General features: G+C 40.8%; 2 protein-coding genes across 2 annotated transcripts in view; both read right to left on the bottom strand.

Moving 5' to 3' along the window:
* Positions 1–250: 250 nt before the first annotated feature.
* On the bottom strand, positions 251–17,383 carry npas4l (neuronal PAS domain protein 4 like). Its single transcript, XM_061789182.1, has 10 exons — positions 17,247–17,383; positions 9,555–9,678; positions 7,084–7,247; positions 6,869–7,014; positions 6,676–6,781; positions 4,811–5,069; positions 4,618–4,727; positions 3,430–3,571; positions 1,097–2,277; positions 251–1,018 (listed from the first exon to the last, which is right to left on the bottom strand). The coding sequence occupies exons 1-10, from the start codon at positions 17,272–17,274 to the stop codon at positions 990–992; spliced, it is 2,289 nt and encodes a 762-aa protein (XP_061645166.1). The 5' UTR covers positions 17,275–17,383; the 3' UTR covers positions 251–989.
* The window catches only part of klhdc3 (kelch domain containing 3), a 53,306-nt gene continuing 43,677 nt past the window's right edge, over positions 14,806–24,434 (bottom strand). Inside the window, exons 11-12 of the mRNA XM_061789185.1 lie at positions 19,595–19,673; positions 14,806–17,509 (exon numbers count right to left, since the gene is read on the bottom strand). Of these exons, the coding sequence (XP_061645169.1) occupies positions 17,443–17,509; positions 19,595–19,673 (146 nt within the window). The 3' untranslated portion in view covers positions 14,806–17,442. The remainder of the gene's footprint in view (positions 17,510–19,594; positions 19,674–24,434) is intronic.

The following is a 24,434-nucleotide window of genomic DNA, read 5'->3' on the forward strand; positions in this document are numbered from 1 at the left end:
AGGATGAACGTGACAACTGCTTGTTCAAAAATGAGCATAGTCAAATCAAATATCCAAATTGCACTAACAATACAGCCACAAAATGTCACTTATATCTCGCACTGACACGTCCTATTTAGGAAAGTGCAACATCAATAGGTTGTCTTCTTTTTGGGAAAGAACAAAATGTAAATTAAACACCCATAACTACTTCCTAAAATAAATCAGATCAGTCCTAGATCAGTAAAAAACAAATTGGGGGATTGTTTTATTTACATTTAAAATATTTGGAGAAACTGAAGCAAAAGGACATTGACCATTCATTCATAGTACCACTTAAGACGTGAAACAAAAGGCATTGATCACATAATGCTTTGGAATGTAATAGAAAAACATCTTTACACAACTAAGAGGTGGCAAAGTCAACAAAATAAATACCGTCCAATTTTTAAAATCTAGAATTGGAACGTAGTGAGATGTACCGTTGAGGTAGGTTGTGGAAACAATCATTATTTTTGTCACAGCATGAAAACTAAAATACATTATTATCTCATTATAGTTCCACACACACTTAATGACAATAGATGCTCTCTGCTAAAAGGCTCAATATAAAAATGATCCATTGAAATGAACACGTTTCCTGTCGTAATGACATTGATAAAGTGCTCAACAGTAAAGTGTGGCCTCTTAGTAAAAGAAAGTATTTCCATTGTAATGTTTTATGATGATTATTATTATGATTGTAGTCATACATTTTTAAGTACCCCTTTCCTAAAAAAAAAAAGACAGCAGGCACCAAAGAGAAAGACGACAGCATTTTGCAGAAATGAAGACAAATCTTAACTCGGGACATACTTAACATTCAGAGATACACATTGGGGAGAAGTAGTCTTTTAGTACAATATGTCCTTTGAATACATCTTTGTCGTAATGTTCTTTGAAACCGCCGAAGGACAATTTTCCTGACAATATGTCATACAAAGGGTAGCGTCGTAAGTCACAGACTTATTTCAGTACAGCTTTTCCTCAGCAAGTCCATCTGAAAAAAAAAGGCAGAAAAAAAAACATTAGCCAAGTGTAACAGTGAGTCTTCATGAGTGCTCTTGGTAGAAATTACCTCGCTGCAGGTTACTCTGCAATGAATAATTGAGTTGATGCAACTCGGTGTTTTGGTCATGGCATCCCAACTGCAAAGTGAAGGGAGCTAAGGCAATGTTGTCTGGAGGCGGCAAGTTCTCTGGGGTGGTCGGGCTGAGACCGAGTGGATCAAAGTGTTGGGAGGTGCGCACAGTTTCCTGATGGAAGCTAAAGTCAGGAATATCAGAGCCTTTCTTTGAGACCATGTCCAGATCATTGAGGAGACTCTCTAAAACGCCATCATTCATCAGTTTAGTATGTACGGCAGAGGGGAGAGCAGCGTGGCTGGGCCACTGACATGAGGAGGAGGAAGAGGGCAGGCAGTCAGCGGGGGCCACACTTTGGAGCAGATTGAGGGGGCCACACATGTCAAACGTCGAAGCCAACGAGGAGATCTGCTGAGCCAGAATGCTGATCTCCGTCTGCTCCATCTGGCTGTACTGGTCAGATGTCATGGAATGAGGGGAATGGCCGGGGGTGGGAAGACTGGAATGTAGTGCGTACTGGGGAACATGAGGCACTTGGTGGAGGCTGCCCTCTTGTGGCTGCTCCAATAGGCTGAAATCATCTTGATGCAGGGCACTGTCCCCAGAGCTCTCACTCATGTCAGACATGGCCAAGCTGTCCGGAACTAATCTGGCATCGGATGCGCAAGCTGGGAAATCATAGGCTGGAGATGAGGGGGAGGCTGGAGAGAGAGCATTGAAAGTGGTGAAGACTCCCTGATCAAAGGTGAACTGTGAGGGGAGGGAGCGTTGAGGTGAAAGGTGGCAGGCGAGCGCGGCCTCCGGGTAGGAGTAGTAGGACGGAGAAGCCTCTGGGGAGGAGAGCAGCTGATCGGCGTATCTGTGCACATCCGTGTGGAGGACAAGGCTCAGCTCCTCCCGCTGCACAGTGGAGCTGGAGGATGCAGGGCTGTAGGGAGGGGTGAAAAGTACAGGGCTGTCCTCTCGAGGAGGAGGGGGGCTATCTCCAAAGTGGTTGTATTTATCACAGTCCACCCTGGCTTTGGAACATGCCTCCTCACTTTGGCTGTTTGGATTCCTCTGCCTCTTACAGCCTCTGGAGGGGTAACTGTCTGTCTGTTGGCTTTCCGCCGGGGAGGATGGCCTCAAAGGATCGTCGCTCATTTTCCTCTGCAGGAATTTGCCCTCTGTTTCACTGAAGGACCACAGAACAATTTTGAATTTTTAGAAAAATACATTTTTCAACAAAACAAGATGAACCAAAAGACACTGCAACAAAATTACCTCAGCCAATAGCGCTGAACAATTGCTATCAATACCCTCTTGGCTTCCTCACTTAAAAAAAAACATAAAGACCCTGTAATGTAATTTCAGGGATTTGTTTCTGTCAAATGTGTGAAGATAAGTGCTGACAACTGAGACTGAGAACAATTAAGTACGGAATTGTTGGGATATAGCGTTAAACTCTTTTTCACCATTTCAGTTGTCTGGATTTTTGGGGTGTGGCCAAGCAGGCACTTGGCTTTTTGGCACAAGTCGGCCCTCCCCTACTTCTATGCCTCCATTCCATCAGTGGCTATTCACAGCAATTGCGAGTTATTTAGTCATAATAACAACCCATTTCCATTACCACAGCAGTTAGCTAGCAAGCGATGCTAAAAAAAAAATGCATCTTCCCTGAAGTGATGGGTTTGTGTTATTTGGGCTACAATGTCTCAGTTATGTGGACCCACGCACGCGAGGCGGGGCTGAATTGGACCGCCCTGGCGAGAGGCGAGTGAGTTAGCTGGCTTGCAGACCGGTGGCGGCGCCGTCCAATTCGCCACTGCCTCGCACACAGCACCTGAGAGATGGAAGGAGGGCTCTAGTTTTCACAATTTTGGAGCCACATTTTATACACTTGGTGATTTTTCTATTTATTCAGATTTGGCAGACTCGTTAAGAACGCTGTTTCTCAGTGTCAAATTATTATTTTTTTTTAAATGACTTTACAGGAGCTTTAAATTGTCTTCCTTCTTGTATTTGTCCCCACAAATAAACATAGGGCCATAGAAAATGGCACTAAAGAGGCTAAACATGCATACGAAGAGTAAAGACATCTTTTTGTTTCCTACATTTGACAAAAACATGGTAAACATTTTAATGCAAAGCACAGAATAAACGCCTTCCGCAAATTACCACATCTACATTCACCACAATGGTAAGTAGTAGATTTAATAATTGACTTATCTTTCTATGCCAGTCCATCAAAATATTGCTTAACGTGAAATCGGTGCAAAAAAAGGTTGGGGACCACTGTTTTAAATGATGCATGGTCTATTAATAACGGTGGAAACATTTGCTGTACCTGATGATGAAGTTAGTGCAGCAGATATATGTAGGCTGGCACTGAGACTCTTTGTTAGCACAAATGTAGCTCCAAGCCCATGACAGATCTTTGCACTGAAGTCTCAGCACCATCTGCACCTGCAGGCTCTCGTCTGCTTGTACTGAAGAAGAAGGAAGCACATATATTTATTGTATGATCATGCACAGTCATAAACATAATTCTTCTCAAAATCACAATTGAGGTGTTTGGATAAGGGAAGCTAGAGCCAAGTAGGTAAAATTAACACCACTCTATCATGAGTATCCAAAAGAGTTTAGGTCAAAATTATTTTTGGGCTTGTTTAAAAAGGAACTTAACGCCTTATCACATGCAAATGTATGCACAAAAGTACATTTGCATGTGATTTGTGTAACTTTTTAGAAACATTCTTAAATTTACTGTATATGTGATAATACATTGTTGCATTTTATTTTATTAGTTATGCTTTTATCATGTTTACATGAATAAAAATGATGCATTTTATGGCAATATATTGTCTTTTTTATGGGGTGTGCAAGGGAGTGCCAGTGAAGTGAAGGTGGTGTGTGTCATTTATTTCAATAGTTAAATTACAAAAAGGAAACTCGTATTTTATATAGATTCACTAGGAAGAGAGTGAAACATTACATGATCTTTTGATTTTTTTTATTATCATTTTTATGGTTATAGTTTTTAGATATATATAGTTTACAGTGGACAAAAACACAAAATTCACCTCCAGGAAGTTCGAATATTACAGAAATGATTATTGATGTAGAAATTAGGTAGGAATTGGCCTTCTGAAAAAAACATTCTCTGTGATTAATGAATCTGTATTCAATATGAGTTTCACTTTTTGAATGGAACTACTAAAATGAATGAACTTTTCTAAAATATTCTACTTTATTGAAATACACATGTAGGTGTCTTATGTGTCCCAATTGAGTGCTTGTCTGCAATGTTAATGTGCACATGGAAGCTAGACTAAAACAAATAATATGAATAATTAATGAACGCAAACCAGCTTTCAATTGTCTTTGAGTAGCTTACACTCCTGTCAAGTCCAAATTGTTGGAAAAATACAAATTTAAAAGACGGACCTCAACCCAAAGCACAGTTTACTGACCAAGAAAGCTAACACTGTTTGTGTCATTAGAGCGTTATGAAAAATTAATAATTAATACATACATAAACATCTGTGATGATTCACAGTGAAAGCTAGATCTTCAGGGTGGACTAGGCTGTACCAGGATTGCCCAACCATTTCTTCTGCTGAGTAGCCCAAAAAATATAAAACACTGAAAGAAATAAGCAAAATATTGGTAAGAATACACAGAATACCATGAATATGATCTCACTGTAAGATGTGACCTGATTGTACCTGTCTGAGAGCCGAGTGAAGCTCATGTCGAGCGTGTGCATGCTGTCGAAACTGGGGCACAAGTGCAACTCCACGCCCCGAAGGCGGTCCACTGTGGGGGTGCACAGGGCCACAAAGAGGGGCTTGCCTGCAATACAGAGGGGGGAGAATGGGCTTGGCTCTGGGAAGGAATGGAAGCTGCCTCGGACCAGCGTTGAGCAGCTGTTATGCTGTGGCTTGAAGGTCTTGGAGGTCTGCATGCTACATACAAAACTCCTCTCTACAGGAAAGAAACAAAAAAAGTAGACTTGTTGTACATACTTCATTAAAAAGCCTCAATTTTGCATTGGTAGCACATAAACAGCCAATTTGCTTTGTGCAAAACAACTCGATTTGCAGTACTTGTGTGTAATCACAGTTAGCTTTCTATGTTCATCAACCTTTTATTTTTTTTACATTTACATTAGTTTGAGCTTTTTTCTCTCCTCTAATTGTGGTTATTTTACATTGAGAAAAATAGCATAATAGGTCATATCATTGCTGCCCAATAATAAACGTATACAGTGGATATAAAAAGTCTACACACAGCTGCAGAACAATTTAGTTTTTTTTTTGGGTGAAAATTTTTGCCCCCCACACAGAGGGGTACTTTGCCTAAAATAGGGGCACATCTCCAAAAAGGTCTGCCGCCTCCGTGTGGCTGTGAATTAGACAATCACATTCAAACTCCTGTTAAACGGAAGTCACCACACACCTGCCACCAAAGTGCCTCTAAGCAGTGTTGTGTTTATGCCAAACATCCAAATGTTATGGTCCGATGAAACAAAGGTTGAACTTTTTGTCCCTAATTCCAAAAGGTATATTTGGCACAAACACAACATGGCTCATCCCCAAAAGTATACCGTACCTTCAATGAAGCATGGTGGTGGCAGCATAATTTGCTGGGACTGTTATTGTTCATCTGGAACCTGGGGCCTTAGTCAAGGTGGAGGGAATTATAAACAGCTTCAAATACCAGTTCAGTGTTTCAAGCTTTGTGCTGACTGCCATTTAACATGAATTTGAATCAGTTAATTCTGAACACAGCCACATCCCCTCTTATAAAAGGGTGTGCACATTTATGCAAGAACATCTTTGTTGTTTCTTTTTACTTACTCCCTCAAAAATATTTTTGTTTCCAGTTGTACAGGTTAGAGGTCACACCAATAGTGGAAAAAGTTTTTAAATTATTTATCTTGGGCTCATTTTTAAAGGCTCAAAAACCTAGCATTTGAGCAGGGGGGTGTAGACTTTATATATTTCCTGTAGCACCACATTTTGTAAAGAAAATCTCACAGACACACACACACATACACGCACACAAATAGGACATGCAGCAATGTGTACATTTTTGTTTTTCATCAAAAAGTTACATTTATAAGTTTTGTGTTAAAATGCATTTGAAATTAGAGATGCATTTGCATAGATGACCACAATATAGTGTACATCCAGTGTTTTTTTTAAATAATAGATCATATAAACATAGCTTTAAAAAAAAAACATGAAACTCCCTCGTTCATAACCATCAAAGATGAAGAATGAACCATGTCCATTGAAATCCTTAAGAAAAAGCACTTTAATTCAAATGTAACCAGTGCCTGTTAAATTGTATCATAAAATGATTATCCCACATAGGTCAAGAAATACATATTTGGATTCCAGTCATTAAATATATTTCATGGTGAAGATATCATTTTAGGCCTATATTAGGATCTCGAGAATTGACATAAATGAAGAAATGTGACTACTGTAAGTGCTCCTCAGATCTGTTTGGCACAAACAAAATCTCTGTGGCGGACTATTGTTTTAATTTTTTCCCAAAACTCCAAGATGTTTTTCCGTATTACCTGATGATGGGGTCTTGTCACTGTGTCCCTTCAGGATGGGCTCAATAATTTCAAAGTCCCTGCAGTCCACCATATCATATATGGTGTCTCCTTGAAGGACATCCACCTGAGAAAGAAATGAACAATTTTACCTTGTGAAAAATAAAAAAGTACAGTTTCTGTTTTGAAAATGACAGCGTATTTACAGACTCACCATGGAAAGGCCGAGATATTCCGATACATTTTCAGACACGTAGACCAGCCTTCCTTGGGCAGTAGTGACGAGGATGAAGCCATGCAAGGCTTGGAGAAAGGCCTCATACGGAAAAGAGCAGGGGAGAGCCTCGCCAGTAGGAAGTCCTGAAGGAAAACACGTGTGAGTTCATCGTCAACACACGCCCTAAAAGAAGCCAGCTATTCTCGACTCACCCTGGATGAGAATCGACTTCCTGATGTAGGTGCACACAGCAGCCATGGAGTGCAGGTAGGAGAGGCGCTCCTGGTCCTCCAAGGGGATGGGAAGCAGAGCTCGCATATTCCTGATCTCAAAATTGATGTGGTCCCGCCGAGCTTTGGATGCTCCTTTGGTGGATCTGTGAGGAACCATGGTAGGTGACTTGAAGCAAACTAAAGCGGGCCAACTTGTCACCAGTGCCTCACTTGCATCCCAAAAACGAGTTGTGCGTTCATCATTGGCTTCTTTCAAAAAAAAGAAAAGAAAGCCATTTGTCTGAACTAACCCCTATTTTTTTCAAAGAATCAAATCTAGTGAGAGGGTTCGACTCTCCTTTCCCTCCACAAGAAAGCCGACTTTGAACATGTATGGTTCCTATGGAAACTGCTGTGATGAGAAGCTGTAGTGTCTGCAGTGGAGGATGAGGGCTCTCAATGGACTTGGTGCGTGTGTGTGTGTGTGTGTGTGTGATCATTATCTGTCCTGAGCATTTTTATAGCTGCTGGGGGCTTCAGTGTGGGGGCGTCACACTCAAAGGGGAGGTTGGGCTTGTTCTGAATAAAGAAGCTACAATGGGAGAGGGCACCCCACGTCACAAGGACATTCACAAAAGCGCCACAAAAGGAGAATCATGTTCATTTTTTCACTCTGGCTACTCACATTAAAGAGGCAGATAATGACATCATTAAATACAGCGTGGTTGAGGATGCACTGCAATTACCTGACGACAAGGAGCAGGATAAAGGCTATTTTATGTACTTTACTATGAACAGTATGCCTTAAATTGATGACTATTTATCCAGCAAGCTGCTTCTATACCAAGGTATCAGATTTCCCAAATGAATGCTGTGAATCTGTGATGTCACAATATATACAGTAATATAATGTACACTCTCACACCTCATAATATCATCGGATGAGATCCAGGGCAAGACAGCTGGATGTAAAACGTGTGGCAATACTCTGTTTCGAGTCAATTTTAGTTTTCCATTCATCAGATTTCTCTAGTTCAGGGATGCAGGGAGCTGGAGCCAATCCCAGCTGACTTGGGCTATCAGTCACAAGGCGCATATAGAGACAGGCAACCCTTCACACTCACATTCACACCATGACTCAGTGGAAACTGGACAGGCGCTGCCTGCACCCAAGTCAGGCAAGTAAATCACAGAACCATCAGTGACCCATTTCAATGGTATTGTTTTTTAAATGTACTCTTGTTTTTAGAATTGCATTGCAATGGTGTTTATATTGTGACCCTCTCATGTAGCTTAATTAGCCAGTTAAAAAAATGCAGTTCCATTGTATGCTGCTGAAAACCGCAACCAGAATAATGAACATAGTTGATTTAATTCTTCTCTGAAAGTGCCAATCATCCATGAATTCATTTTCTATACATTTTTAAATCCAACTGAATGTATTATACTGATTAGAATTCCTCAAGTGGAAATTCAATTCAAACTCTGTTGTATATTTTGTGTTGTTGTACACCACACAACTTCTGTAAAACCCAAACACATTCGTGCAGTGATGCAAGGAGAGATGTCATAGTGAAAGGGACGTGCAAAAAAGTGCTGTCTTTCATGAGCTGGGGCATGGGAACTGTGCCTTGCTCAAAGGCACCTGGATAGTAGCCTCCAACATCTAATTACCATTTTTACATTGGTTTTTTTCCAGACAAACTAGATCCCATTGCAGGTGTCCTCGTTAGGGTTGCGGGTGAGCTCCCTGAACCTTATCCCAACTCAGTGGACGAGAGGCAGGATACGCTCTGAATTGTTCGCCAACCAGTCGCAGGGCACACATACACAAACAACCATTCACACTCACAGTTATACCTATAGACAGTTTAAACTTGCACAGGTATCAAACTTATTTTTGTCGCAGGCCACACTGTATTTATGGTTTCTGGACCGTTATGACTTTGGAACAATATAAATGGTGGCCTCATTATATTATTACATAATACACCAACAAATTGATGGATAATTAGTTTTGAAATCAGAAGTCAATGTTATTTTCAAAGGGATTTGGTAAAAAAAAAAAAAAAAAAAAATGCTTATATCTCAATTTGCAATTTTGGTACAGAAGAACATAAGGTAGACCCCCATATTTGCTTTCGCGGGCATAGGAAATAATGTGGCAGGTCAGATCTGGCCCCCAGGGCTTGAGTTTGACACTTGTGGTTTCGAGTTTTAAATCAACCTAACATGCATGCTTTGGACTATGGGAGAAAGGCAGAGCTGAAGAAAACCCACATAAGCATGGGGAGAACATGCAAAACCCACACAGGAGATTCAAACCCCGCACTTCATCATTGAGTCAGACATGCTAACCACGAGGACACCGTGGAGCCCCAATGTTGTGGTCTGTTCTTTCAAGCCTAAATGTTCTCTGCAGTCATGGGTCAATCCGGCCACTAAAAGGCATTAGGCACAGTTGCACTGACCTGAACTTTCTCCGACAGAACACGCGCGTGTCATCCACAAGCGCAAGATGGGAGACGCATGGTGCATTTACGGGACGTTTGCAGACGTTGCACCAAATTGTCATGTTGACGCTGAAAATGCCACCTGACGGGGAGAAACACAAGTTGCACTTTATTTTTAACAGACAAGTAAGTGAATCATTGCGTTATCAGAAGATATACGGTTTGATTTAAAATATATTATTGTGGATATTTTGATAATATTTAACCGAAACAGTGCTCTTCATCTCCTAGTGTCAACCTCTTGTGTGTGTGCGTCTCCCTTTTTTAATTGGCTCAAACCTGAAGCCTCTCATCCAAAGGGGGGGGGAGAAAAAAGAAATGCACAATGGGATAGTGTTACTTGTTGTGACAACAGCAAACAGCACAAGTGGGTTATATTTAGTGGAGAACCCCCTAAAATAACCTGTGCATGGATGTCAGCTCTTGCTCGCAAATTAACGGGTAATGTAATGTTTATATAAAAATGTCTTATCATTTAATTTTTAACCAAATTACTTGTAATGTCTTTGTTGGTAGCATGCACATGAACAGTTTCCAAACCATTTTATGTTTACATTAAGATTATCAGGATTGTACTCTTATAACACACTGAATCTTTTAGTTTGGGACTTAGAAACTTTATATGTTATATATTGATATTGTATATAACCATCATTTCTGGGGTGGTCTGGCAGGAACGTTTCCCCCCCCCCCCCATTTTTCAAACAGCATTGTATTTTGTTGTTGCATAAACTTACATCCACGTGTGACTTGGTGGGTGCATGAATTACTAGAGTATTAGTAATAATAAATATAAATATGTATATATAAATTACAGCAGCAATGTAAGGACTCTACCCTGACAAAAAATGCTTAGTTTTGATTGACGCTGTATGAGAGGTATGCCATTTTTTTGTCTTTTATGTAACTAGTTATTAGGTCTCACTGTGATGAAGATCCAACAACACCAAAAACATCATTATTAACTTTGTAAACATGAACATTTGATATAGTTCTCGTATTGGAAATAATTACATTGGAAGCAGTATAGAAAATGGATGCCTAGTTAAATTGGTGTATGTTTATCACGCACCATACGGAGAACTGTTTCTAATATTTTGGTGACCTCATTTAACTTCACGAGATGTGCAAAATATTAACTCTCGATATGATGCAGTGTGGCGGCACGGTGGCTGTCCAGTTAGAGCGTCTGCCTCACAGTTCTGAGGACCGGGGTTCAATCCCCAGCCCCGCCTGTGTGGAGTTTGCTTGTTCTCCCCGTGCCTGCGTGGGTTTTCTCCGGGAATTCCGGTTTCCTCCCACATCCCAAAAACATGCATAATAGGTTAATTGAAGACTCTAAATTGCCCATAGGTGTGAATGTGAGTGCGGATGGTTGTTTGTTTGTATGTGGCCTGCGATTGGCTGGCAACCAGTTCAGGGTGTACCCCACCTCCTGCCTGATGATAGCTGGGATAGGCTCCAGCGCACCCGCGACCCTTGTGAGGATAAGCGGCTCAGATAATGGATGGATGGATGATGCAGTGCAGCGCTACCACACAACAATACACTTAATATTGTCAATCACAATTCATCCATCCATCCATTTTCTCGACCGCTTATCCTCACAAGGGTCGCGGGCGTGCTGGAGCCTATCCCAGCGATCTTCGGGCGAGAGGCGGGGTACACCCTGAACTGGTCGCCGGCCAATCGCAGGGCGCATAGAAACAAACAACCATTCACACTCACATTCACACCTATGGGCAATTTATAGTCTTCAATCAACCTACCACGCATGTTTTTAGGATGTGGGAGGAACCCGGAGTACCTGGAGAAAACCCATGCAAGCACGGGGAGAACATGCAAACTCCACACAGGCGGGGCCGGGATTTGAACCCTGGTCCTCAGAACTGTGAGGCAGATGTGCTAACCAGTCGTCCACCGTGCCGCCGTAATCAAAATTCAATGAACTGATATTGGATATAATTAGATTGTGGAGATGTAATATACAACAAAGTCAACAAACTTGCAGAAGCCATCACCAACAAAATAGAACAACTTGTAGAAATGTATTCAATGTTTGGGTACCACATTACAATAAAGATACCCTTGTAAAGTTGTATAATTGTCATTTGGTTTGGTTTATTGATATTCCGCCAATTTGCAACAGAAGACATATCAAGACACTTTCCATAGGAAGCACCTTTATAGGACCGCGGTCCTCACACAGTGAGTACTTTGGAGACAATAAAAAAAAAAAACTCCCCTTCGAGAGGAAGAACTGAAACAGAGACAGTGGGTGGAAAAACGCATTTTCCAAGATTTAATAAACCACTATAAGGTCATTAGATAAGAACCGCAAGAATCACCCCCTTCCCGCATTTAGCTCGCTGTCTTTTGACATCTTTGTTAAAACTGGAACTGTATTAATCATACTTAGGGCCTGTTTTACTGGGTCCCTTTGGCTATTTACTGTATAATTGGTAGACGCTCATCATGATCATAGTCAAGTGTGGCAGGAACTGTTAAAACATTTTCTCCCTTATAAATGTTTATTAAGAATTTATAGCGTCATTAAAAATTTACAAACCCTCATGTACAGTAAAATAGTACATATGTTTGCCTTTGAGCCGGCACAGTGGGCAACTAGTTAGCACATCTGCCTCACAGTCCTGGGGACCGGGGTTCAAATCCCGCCTGTGTGGAGTTTGCATGTTCTCCCCGTGCCTGTGTGGGTTTTCTCTGGGCACACCAGTTTCCTCCCACTTCCGTTTCCTCCCACATCCCAAAACATGCGTGGTAGGTTGATTGAAGACTCTAAATTGTCCATAGTATGAGTGCAAATGGTTGTTTGTTTCTTTATGAATATTTTTTTGTTAATGCAAATATTGTTCATAACAAAGATCTTATGTGCCCTGCGATTGGCTGGCGACCGGTTCAGGGTGTACCCCGCCTACCGCCCGAAGATAGCTGGGATAGGCTCCTGCAGCCCGCGAGCCTAGTAAGGATAAGCGGTAAAGAAAATGGATGGATGACTGCTTTGATGCTGTTTGTTTGTGTCAACCCTTCATTATCTTATTCTCCATTAAAACATTATGAAATCCTTTTTTTTTGGGGGGGGGGGGGGGGGGGTTAACTAAACAAATTTCCCATTTGCAAAGAGCTTTCCAAAGGATTTGAAATAGTACAGCTACATTGTTATTCAAGAGTCTGCAGAACACCGCATGTGGATGCATCATTGATTTGTGAGGAGCTGTGTGAGCCAATCATCTGTCAGTTTGTCTTCAGAGAGTGCATTAATCCCTCAATTAATTGCCTATTGCAAGCTACAGGTTTTGAAAATATAACACACTGAGCCTAGTAGAGCCCCTTTAGCAGGTGACAAGATCATGGGCATCACACTCCTTGACAATATGACAAAGGTGTAGGTCGCAGGCCCCTGCATTTTGCTCTCTATCAACTGCAGTCATGTCTTGCTATGTGGTATGCTCCTTCTTCAATGTGATGTTTTTTCAGGCTCCAGCTTCTATCCTCTTGGGGCTCTTTAAATGCCTCTTTTCTCAAATCCCCCAATTTAGTGGCCGTGAGCTGAAAACTAGAACTTGAGTGAGGGAATTGGAGCGGGACGTGACAGGACAAGACAAAACAAACCACTCTGAACAAATCCTCAAGTCTGATTCTCAAGGCCCGATGGGATCGTCAGAGTCCTGAAGGGAAACTAGAGAGTAATTTGGCCAAGGCTCTCCCCGCATTAACGCCTGCGTCGTGGAGCGAGGAGGACTCCGGGGCCAGACAGAGGGACCCGGCATTGCCCTGCTTCCTGTGTGCTGTGGGGCCAGGCCGGACAGGGTGTCTCTACTGCCTCACTTTGAGCTCACCCTCCGTCTGTGGCCTGCACTTAACTGTGGAGATAACAGTGACTTTATAGCTGATGGCTGGTGACAGACAGGAACACACTGCCAGGACACTACTACTGGTGGCAGGGGCAACGACTGGAGCAGAGTTTCACACAGTAATGATGGGGACCCCGCAATGCAGCCGCACGCGTCTGACTGAAAGTCATTTGGCGTGTGGGGTGGGGGTGCCCGATGTTGTAGACACTGGGGGCTATCAGACAAGGCGACTGGGGAAGATATAACGCTCTGGAGTTGAACAGGAAGCATTAAATTGGGAGGCGAGGGGTTCAAAGTCTTGGAGTGATACAAATGGAGCTGGAACAGGAATGTTCAGTCATGAGTTAAAGCTGCTCCAAGACGTGAGGTTCATTACCCAGATTTAGTGCTGCACATTTTCAAAAATGTTAAACTGTGATGAGTACCATTAGTGCAACCTTGACAGTGACATGTCTGCTGAGAAGGCAACTAAATAATTACTGCAAATAATATTCAAGAGTACAACTTGAACTTTTCAGATGATTTCCAGTTTGACTGATGTAGGAAGTGAAAACACTAATGTTAACAAGGTATATGCGGGCCTAAGGAAGTCACATTTAAGCATTTAAGATCTTTGTCCATCCATTTTCAACACCGCTTATCCTGGTTAGGGTCGCGGGGCACCTATCCCAGCTGACTTCGGGCGAAAGGCGGACTACACCCCGATCTGGTCGCCAGTCAGTCGCAGGGCACATAAGATCTTTGTTATGAACAATATCTGCATTAACAAAAAATATTACCATGTTACATATTGTCAGGTGCATACCTGAAAGTAGTTCGTTCCCGCTCCCTGAAACAAATACCTGTACGTTAAGAGAAAAATATTTTACAATAAGGCTGGTTGTATATCACATCAAAAATAAACACTTTGGTGAGGCACCTTTTACTTTTATTATAAAATTCTTTTTCTGGATTCAAACACCCAGACACCCAGTATAGTGACTCTGATTAACCCTAAATAAAGTTCCAATCGGCTTTTTCCAGACAATTGTACAGTTGCTTTGACCCGCAAATTCCAATAAAGAGCTTACAAAGCATTGTCATTGGATGTTCAACGGTGTAAAAATAAAAAATAAATCACTCAGGATCACCATGATGACAGAAGTAGAGAAAATAAAGCACAGCGAGGAAAAAGAGAGTATTGGTCATCCCTCTAAAATTGAGACTATAAATGCGCAAAGAGGTCAGGGAGGCTTGTAGAAAACTAGAGATGCTATTGTTGCTACCGTATTTACGACATACTGCTATTTTGTAGTGAGTGAAGTGTGATTTTATTTCCCCAGACAAAGACAGTGTAGTCAAATGTTCTCAGATTTATTGACAGTTATAAAGCATATTGCACAAGAAGTCCTGACCAACTTTGATAATCTCCCCCAAAACAGTAAAAAATAAAAAGGTGAGCATGTATGTGGATATTTGAATGTTGAATACACTGTATACAGTACTTTGTTCGGTTATCTCATGAGATTCATTTGTAGAAACCAATGGATATAATACACTACTATGCCATGTCATTGGCCACAATACAGTCGCTGGTACGACAGTCTGAAAACATTACCCATTTTGGAAAGCAAGGCACACTCCAACTTTTTAAACTGTAAAGGGTGGGTTAAATCAGAGCCATTAAAAATATAAGGTCAAAATATTTAAAACACATCCGTCTTTTGCATCATTAGCATTGCCTAAGTGGAGGCGTATTCATCATTATCAGAGCAAATGTGTTGCCCAACACAGTCCTTAATGTGTTTTTGTCCCTGAAAAGTTCCATCACCAAAAGTCTTTACACACAAAAAAGGAAAAAACATCACCACCACACAATAGAATTTGAAAGAATATCAGATTAATGATGGCCATTTAGTGTCACATCTGTTCGACTTGTTTACCGTGGCTGGTGTGCGCTCACTGGGTGACTAAGGACTAATGTGTGTGAAGTGTCCATGTGAGTATGTGAATGTGCGCACGTGTGTGTGTGTGTGAGCGCATTAGAAGTCAGATTTGCTTTGTGGTCTTTACTTGAGAATGGATCAGCATAATCTTGTCTCCTCTTTGACTGTTTTGATATGCTTCAGTGCCTTGATCTGCCATCTTGAACCTGCAGTGTAACGATTTGCAAACATTTATGGTGCAGGCCAGTTAAGTCTGCACAGTCAGGATCCAGGTTTCTGCTTGGTCTAACCACATTTTTGGCCATTAGTTCTTAAAGAAATCAACAGTGCAAAGATCCCATTGCCTGTATCACAAAAGCATCAGTGTTTCTTCTTCTCCATACGAAGGTAACACACAGTGAGCTGAGGCTGTAAATACGGACTTGACTACTGAAAAGCGTCCTCAATATATTATTTTCAGTCTAGTCTGAATTAGGTTAAACAAAAATGACAGTGGGGCAACGATCCCTTCCTTATAAATACAGTACACTGTGCACAAGTCTTTTGGCAACGGCATATCTAATCACGCATGAAAAGAGCTTTGTATTTGGGTTTGTCCATAGTTTGTTAGCTCGCAGACTACGTCCTGGTTCATAGAGTATGTCAAACTGACAGGAGATGCCATTATAATTCTGGGGGTTGGGTGGATCCAACGCTACAATAGTAAATAACAAAAAAAAAACAAAAAACACACCAATAGCACTACTCCTTTATATTTTTTTTGTAGGGGAAAGGGGTTTTGTAGTATTTCCGTAACAATGCTAAATGTATCCGTCCTACAATTTACTGATTTACAATGTCAAAATGAATGTTGTGAAAAAGGTTCATTATAAGATAAAACAAGTGGTGGCCAAAGATGTTTGGACTGTATATTCTGAGAACAAATAGGCCCGAGACTTTGACAGCAAAACATTTTTGAAAAATGCAAACAAAAGCAGCTGTTCAGTGATTTCTAGAGACTTGGTAAAACTATCATGGGAATGCAATACGATTGAATGTGGATGGAGAACATTTGTTTTAGAGAGTAAAATTTTAAGGCAGCCCTTAAGCAGTTGTATTATGTCACCTGTAGCGGTACAAACTACAGAAGCACGTGCACGCGCTCATTGGGTCAATAAGCAGGTTATGAGGAAAGCGTCTGACACCACTTGGATTGTCCAAAAGAGCAAGAACTTTGTGATGCATGTTCAATAAAAGTGTGGAGTGTGTGAGGATGGCACACTATGAAATTATATTATGATTCAGTCCTACATTTGGCACAGAAAATCACACTGGTGGAGGTGGTCGTGGTTGTGGTAATTCAGCAATTAAGTAACAGCACAGCCACAGAATTATATGTACTGACATGGGAAGGCGTTATTCGAGACAATGAGTGAGACAAGCTATGGAATCACAACTGCCTACTAAAATGAGCGTTGAGTCACTATGGGACAGTGGGTGGCAGTTGAGTGCTCGCCGGGTGGTGGTGAGCGGAGCAAAAGTTAAACATCTGTCTTTTTTTTTAACCAGTACAATGCACAATAATCAACATCCCTGAACACAAAAAAATAAGTTAGCCTATTACCCCATTAGTTGCAAATGGACATGGTATGTGTATACATAAATGTACATTGTCATGATCATTTAAGTCTTTTTATTTCGAGACTGTGTTCAGATTTGTCTCTCACAGAAGCTTGGTTGTGCTTGATGACATCAACATTAGCTTTTGTTTTTTTACATTTCCTCGTTCCTCCTATGCTTTGAAGTCTATGATTATCATAGGCTGATTGAATTTTTAGAGACAAAAAAGAAGAGAGAAGGTGAGCAGGTCTCACCCATTTTTCCTCTCCTTTTGTGAAACATCCTGAGCGAGAAAATCCACTGAGTCCAAACAAGTCCCTTTCAGGACATTTTGGATAAGTAGGGAAATTAAATCCAGCGCAGATCTGTATTTGACATAACAGTCCCTCCATGTGCAACTAGATCTGGCAGAAAAAAATAATCTGCTTCTGCTTCACATTCAGCTCTACGTCAGCCATGGGAGGAGACGATCGGCCTGCTGATGTTGCTGTTGGTGGTCATGGCAGACAGTTCCCACCTGGAGAAAAGAGGAAGAGAGTTGAATGGTTCTAAAATCATGAAAGGTTGAATAGTGTTTTTCAATAACGTTGTTACACTATTATGCAGTAGTTATTTTTTAACATGACAGTTAAATCTTTAAATATTGCCATAAAGTTAAAGGTTTTAATTGAAATAAATACAAAATTATTGGAGATTGGGTTGGGACATCTGCCTCACAGTTCTGAGGATCCGGGTTGAAATCCGGCCTCCCCTGTGTGGAGTTTGCATGTTCTCCCCGTGACTGCGTGGATTTTCTCCGGGCACTCGGGTTTCTTCCCACATCCCAAAAACATCCATTGAAGACTCTAAATTGTGCGTAGGTGTGAATGTGAATGGTTGTTTGTCTATATGTGCCCTGCGATTGGCTGGCGACCAGTCCAGGGTGGACCCCGCCTCTCGCCCAGAGTCAGCTGGGATAGGCTCCAGCACGATCCTAGTGAGGATAAGTGGTATGGATGGTTGTACCGTTTTCAACGTACTGTATGCCAGCTTTCATCTAAACTGACACATTTGACCGTCACATTCCTTTTAACATTCTCATGAGATTAAATGGGGAATACATAACTTTCCAAAAATATTCAACTCAAGTAAGATTACTACCCTCAATCAAGTAGATGTGTGACATTAATTGGATGAGGATGAGGGAAGGCCGTGATGTAACATGAGAACCAGGAGCAGGGGGTGACTACAGGGTCTCGTACCGACCTGATGACAGGTCAGAGGTTGAGCTCCAGATTGTTATCACTGGCTCTGGTTTCAACACTCAGTCCCTCTCAATTGCTTTGTTCGTTTTGTTGTGTAGTGCACGCTTGTGTTTGTGTGTGTGTGTGTGTGCGTGTGCACGTGCGTGTGTGTGTGCGCTGGAGACCGGAGATTGGCACTGGGGCATGAGATGCCACCGAGGGGCAACGGGAGTTAACCAGATTCTTCTCTCAAGCTCTCACACACGTACACAAAACATATTTACAGGTTACAAACAACTCCAACACTAAAGTGGATCTTGTGCAAGGTGGAAGTGATGATGCAAGAGAAATGAGAGTCAAGTTATGCATTCTTGTGTCAAGTTATGCAATGTTGTAAAAACTATTTTACTTTTAAAGCCAAAGTCTATTTATGTTGTGTTATGAAAAATAAGCTTTAAAAGTTGTAAAATGATAATTATGGATGATTATTATTCCATAGAGAGTAATGCACAGACCAGCCATAACATTATGACCACTTCCAATACAAGAGCTGTTATTATATTAACATTGTTGCTACTGGCTGCAACACTGATGGTATTGAATGTAAACCTGCCACTTTCATTGATGTTTCATCTGATTTGCACATACAGTGGAACCTCGATAAAACAAACCCAGATAGGATGGATATTGGATAAAAAGGAACAATGTGGGACTGAACAATGTGTCCAAAAATACTTTCCATTTGTCACTTAAAATGCTGTTGAGAAAGTCTGTTAGTTCTAGAATTGGTCACTGTTTACTGGGGCTGTGGTGCAATGCAGACAGAGAATGGAGAATTTCCAGGTCACAGATATACAATATGACTTGATCCAATTCCAAAAGACGCGCCTCGCCTGCCTATTTGGCGGCCACGTTGAATGTGGGGTATTGACGTGGCAGCCATCTGATGATGGTTAGATCTATTGTCTATTGTGCATAGAACTCTCCGCAGAAAGAGAGAGAGAGAGAGAGAGAGAGAGAGAGAGAGAGAGAGAGAGAGAGAGAGAGAGAGAGAGAGAGCGCGGCATGGCCGCGGTGTTAACTGACGAATGCAAAACAAGTCTGTGGAGTCTGTAACCTGAATAAGTATTCTTATTTTTTTTCTTTTTCCATAACTTAATTCCTTCATATCCTTTCCTCTGCAACTCAGTAGCAAGACAAATTCAAGGCACTTTAAAGACAAAAAGGACAGAACAACTTCAGCAAAACAAAGATGAGTGTCATTATTTTTGAAAATAAGCTAGTAAAATAAATTGTGGCAAAGCACAGAACAACAACACAGACAACAATATCTCAATTTAATAAATAGCAAACATTATATAACAGGATGTTTGTCTGACCTGATATCATGTGGGAGCCCTGACTGCTCCAGACTGTACTGAATTACAGCTATTTTGCATAATGTCTTCAAATTAGGACCTGAAATAAAAAAAGGAGGATGAGTCATAGGATAGTGATAAAAGTGAGTCACCATTTAGAACAGAGCCATGTCAGACAAATAAAAGCTGTTAGACATGCGCTATGTTACAAAAATCACCATGTTCAAGAAGCAAGATGGAAAAAGCATTCACAAGCATCATGACATGACATGTCTGTGAAAACTGCATGAGGCATCAACATTATAAAATGTGTCAATCTATACAGAAAACGTCCACATCATTCATTCAGATAAAATTCTCACAGCAACTGAATGTGGTATGATATTAGGGGTGTCCCGATCCAATCTTTGAGATCAGAAATCGTTCCGATCTCAGCAAAAAAACAAGGATCGGATCAGACTCTATCTAAAATTCCCATTTTAACATGCTGCTAAGGTGTTAACATAGTAGCAAGGCGTAAGAGTGAATGTTGCTTGCTTAGTCATTTATTGACACACAGTTGAAGTTCACTGTAAAACTAAACACACAAGAATTACACCGACAGAATGTTCAAATACATCACAGACTTAGTTTCTTTCTTCGTTTTTGTTCAAAGCTAGCACACATTGAATGAAAAACATCAACATGCTAACGAAAATTAGCATCAAACACGCGGCACTTATATATCTAAAAATAATGGATATTGGTAAACAAACGCTATATAAACATAAAAACAGGCAATATAACAATACTCTGGCATATATTCTTCAAACGCTGTGAAAAAAAGAGTTATAATAACATATTACTTTACTTTAACCCTCTGTTGCTGATTACTGTTCTCTGTTTGAGTAATATCACTTGATCAAGCCTTTTCAAACATTCCATACTACAAAATAAGTACATTATGTATGATCGGACCGATATAGGTCTCGGCCAAACTCAAATTTGCAATATCGGTATCGGATTGGAAGTGAAAAAGTTGGCTCCAGACATCCCCATATGATATATATAACCAAATCTATGATGGTCAATGACAGAACTTAACTAAATTTGTCTTTGTGCACGATAGAATTGAATCAAGGGCTTTAAACGGAGAAAAGAAGGAGATAACTATACTTTTTTCCTTCCAAGAGCACAAGGTCAGGTGAGGCCTGTTTCCTCATTATGTACATACAGAACTTTCCAAGAATATATTGCAAATTTACAAATGTATTTGGTATCTGGAAGAGAACCCTTCAAATGCAGAGGGATCCCAGGTAATCAGGGCCATCATTTGATTAAACAAAATAATCAACTAACAATCTGGCAAACACAACCTAAGTGGATCCTTGTGGATGTCTCTCCTTGGTTAAAAAAGATACTTGAACTATCTACACATCGAACCACTTCAACACCAATCTCAACGAGGTTGGTATCCCATAGGAGATAGTCACAATCAAACCACAAGGTGCAAACTACTTCACTTCACACAAGGCCAGATGATTTGCTAGGGCACATCGGAAATCATAAAGTTACTTTAGATTGTACCAAAATGATGGTGGGAGGACAGTAAGGAGAGCAAAAGGAACAACTCTTGATCCAAAGCATTAGCTTTCAACCACAGTGAAGGCATTTATATTGGATGGACACACATGGCTGACAGTGAAACGTATGATGTGACTGCTCCAATGGGTGGCAGGATGAATGCTGTATTAGTATACCATGTTCAACCAAATGCTCTTAAACTGATAAATGTCCTTCACAGCACAGGATGACTATGACCTATCATATAAAGAGAAAGTGAGTTTGGAGTTAGATTATACTTCAGTGGCCATGTCAGTCTTCAGGCTTTAAAGCCAACAGAGGAAACAGCTTTCCTATTGTACCCCTTTGCCTAGGTGGGTTTAGTAAAAACAGAAATGTCCACAAACTCCTCTAATTCAACAGAAGGATCTGGACCCCTTGGTTGGGGCTTGGTATAAAGTTACAAAATGGTGGTGTTTTAAAAAAATAAATTACAAAAATTATCTTGTTCACCTGACTGTAGAGTAAGAATGTGATTTATTCAGTGACGAGCAATCAAATAGTTTTCTATGGCTAACAAGTAGAATAACGAATACATTTTTTATTATTTTTATTAATATATATTATATCCAAGCGGCACGGTGGTCGACTGGTTAGAGCGTCTGCCTCACAGTTTTGAGGACGTGGGTTCAATCCCCGGCCCCGCCTGTGTGGAGTTTGCATGTTCTCCCCGTGCCTGTGTGGGTTTTCTCCGGGCACTCTGGTTTCCTTCCACATCCCAAAAACATGCATGGTAGGTTAATTGAAGACTCTAAATTGCCCGTAGGTGTGAATGCGAGTGCGGATGGTTGTTTGTTCGTATGTGCCCTGCGATTGGCTGGCAAACAGTTCAGGGTGTACCCCGCCTCCTGCCCGAAGATAGCTGGGATAGGCTCCAGCACTCCCGCGACCCTTGTGAGGAGAAGCGGCTCAAAAAATGGATGGATGGATACTATATCCAGCAGCACTGTGGATGACTGGTTAGCACATCCGCCTCACAGTTCTGAGGACCAGGGTTCAAATCCCAGCCCCGCCTGTGTGGAGTTTGCATGTTCTCCCCGTGCCTGCGTGGGTTTTCTCCGGCCACTCCAGTTTCCTCCCACATCCCCAAAAAATGCAGGGTAGGTTAATTGAAGACTCTAAATTGCCCATAGGTGTGAATGTGAGTGCGAAAGGTTGTTTGTTTTTATGTGCCCTGAGATTGGCTGGCGACAAGTTCAGGGTTTACCCCGCCTCTTGCCCGGAGATAGCTGGGATAGGCTCCATCACGCCCGCGACCCAAGTGACAATAAGCGGAACGGAAGATAAAATGAATGAATGAATATTATATCCACTATTATTATTATACAATGTTCTCAAATGAGGAAAAATATCTTGAAGAGACAGACTCATTTTCAAAATGACTAAGTGTAATCATATACACAATTTAGAATCTTACAACACTGAAATGGAATCAGTTTACATTTGCTACCTTGGACATGGTCTTGGTATGTCATGCATAATTTTACCGTAGTCTTTGACAGTGTGAACATAGCCTCAGTTAGCCCTAAGTAAATTTAAAATTCTTGGTTAAATATTGTTTTATTTATTTATCATTTATTCTAAAATGATCATTTATTTCAAAGTTTAATTTTGCACTGAAAATGTTTATATATTGTTTGTTAAAAATACAGATATTTTTCCCAAGATGATGAATAATTGTGATTAATAATTGTGATTACAATATTGATAAAAGCAATAGTGATTATCATATTTGGCCAAAATCGTTCAGCTCTGCGACGGACGGCCTCTCAGTTGTGTTACCCAACTAGGTTTCTCCTCAACACTGTGAATGCCATGGCAAATTCGTTGGCGGTTTCAAAATCTGGCCAGTCATCACTGAAAGGTCACAGCCTGTCAAATTTACACATTTGTGCCCTCATCCAAGGTGGTCTAAAACATGACTGCCGTGGAAATTGGATGTAAGTGCAGAAGACGTGAGGTGTTGGTATAAGAAGGATGTTGGTAAGACTACCAATTTACATCATTTCTATGTTCATAATCAGACAATGATGCCAGCTCTTATTTGAAAATACACCATGTGTAGAATTATTAGGAAAGTCTCATTTTTGAGGATTATATTTATGAATAACCACCCACGGTGCTTTAGGTTAATCCAAAATGTTAATAATTCTCAAACAAGAATGTTTAAGAAAGTAACACTGTGATGTTTAGGCTCTCTTGGGAGAATATCAATAGGTGGATAATTATTAGGCAGCTATTGGTGTGCATAATTATTATGCAACTAAATCCCACCATCTGACTTTTTTATTTTCATTTGTTTAAGCGAGAACTATAAAAACAAAAACACTTAAAACATTACAACAGAAACTGATACATATATTTTTTTAAAATTGTCCAATAAAGCCACCCTTCTTTTCATTAACGGTGACAATCTTCCATCCATGGATCCTGTCAGTTTCTTGATTTACAGTATAGTCCAATTTTTTGTACAGCAGAAACCACAGTCTCTGCGGCATTTGTTCTGAGAGGTGTACTGTTTTCCTTCACTGTATATCTCATGTTTAAGAACTGCCCACAAGTTCTCAATTGGGTTCAGGTCAGGTGAGCAAGTAAGCATGTCATAATTTTTTCGTCTTTCAAGCCTTTATTGGCCAGCCACGCAGAGGAATACTTGAATGCATGTGATGGAGCGTTGTCCTGCATAAAAATCATTGTATTTTTGAAAGATGCAGACTTCTTCCTGTATAACTGCCTGAAGAAAGTCTTTTAATAACTGACAGAATGTTTGAGAGTTCATTTTAAGCCTATCCTCAACCCGAAAAGGTCCAACGAGCTCATCTTTAAATCATACCAGGCCATACCAGTATCCACCTCAACTTTGCTGGCATTTGAGTCGAGGTGGAGCTCTGTGCCCGTTAGTGGGACCAGCCAATGGCCCATCCATCTGGTCCGTCAAGAGTCACTCTCATTTCATCAGTATATAAAAGTCAGTTAAATTAATTTTTTTTCCCCATTTTGCCTAAAGAAAAGAAGCTGCCTAATAATTCCGCACACCTTATATCGGGTGTTGATCTCCTTATGCCAAACCCACACTCATAACATAAATATACAGCATCTGCTATGCTTAAATCCATGAACATTCAGTTTTATCCAGCTGGGAACTAGGAAATGCAGCGGTATTTAACACGTCACCATTTTTTCCTCAAATATATTTCCAAAGGTGCTACTGACATGAAAATTTCACCAGATGTTAGGAACAACCCAAGTAATCCATACA

The sequence above is a fragment of the Phyllopteryx taeniolatus genome, chromosome 11 (assembly GCF_024500385.1).
Source record: "Phyllopteryx taeniolatus isolate TA_2022b chromosome 11, UOR_Ptae_1.2, whole genome shotgun sequence".
Taxonomy (NCBI): domain Eukaryota; kingdom Metazoa; phylum Chordata; class Actinopteri; order Syngnathiformes; family Syngnathidae; genus Phyllopteryx; species Phyllopteryx taeniolatus.

What these genes read in the sequence shown, in the direction of transcription:
- npas4l (XM_061789182.1), bottom strand. Translation starts at nt 17,274, where the DNA reads ATGTTTCACAAAAGGAGAGGAAAAATGG. An exon ending in GAAGTCGATTCTCATCCAGG is followed by an intron (nt 7,015 to 7,083) that starts GTGAGTCGAGAA and finishes GTTTTCCTTCAG; the next exon opens with GACTTCCTACTGGCGAGGCT. An exon ending in GCAGAGTAACCTGCAGCGAG is followed by an intron (nt 1,019 to 1,096) that starts GTAATTTCTACC and finishes TTTTTTTTTCAG; the next exon opens with ATGGACTTGCTGAGGAAAAG.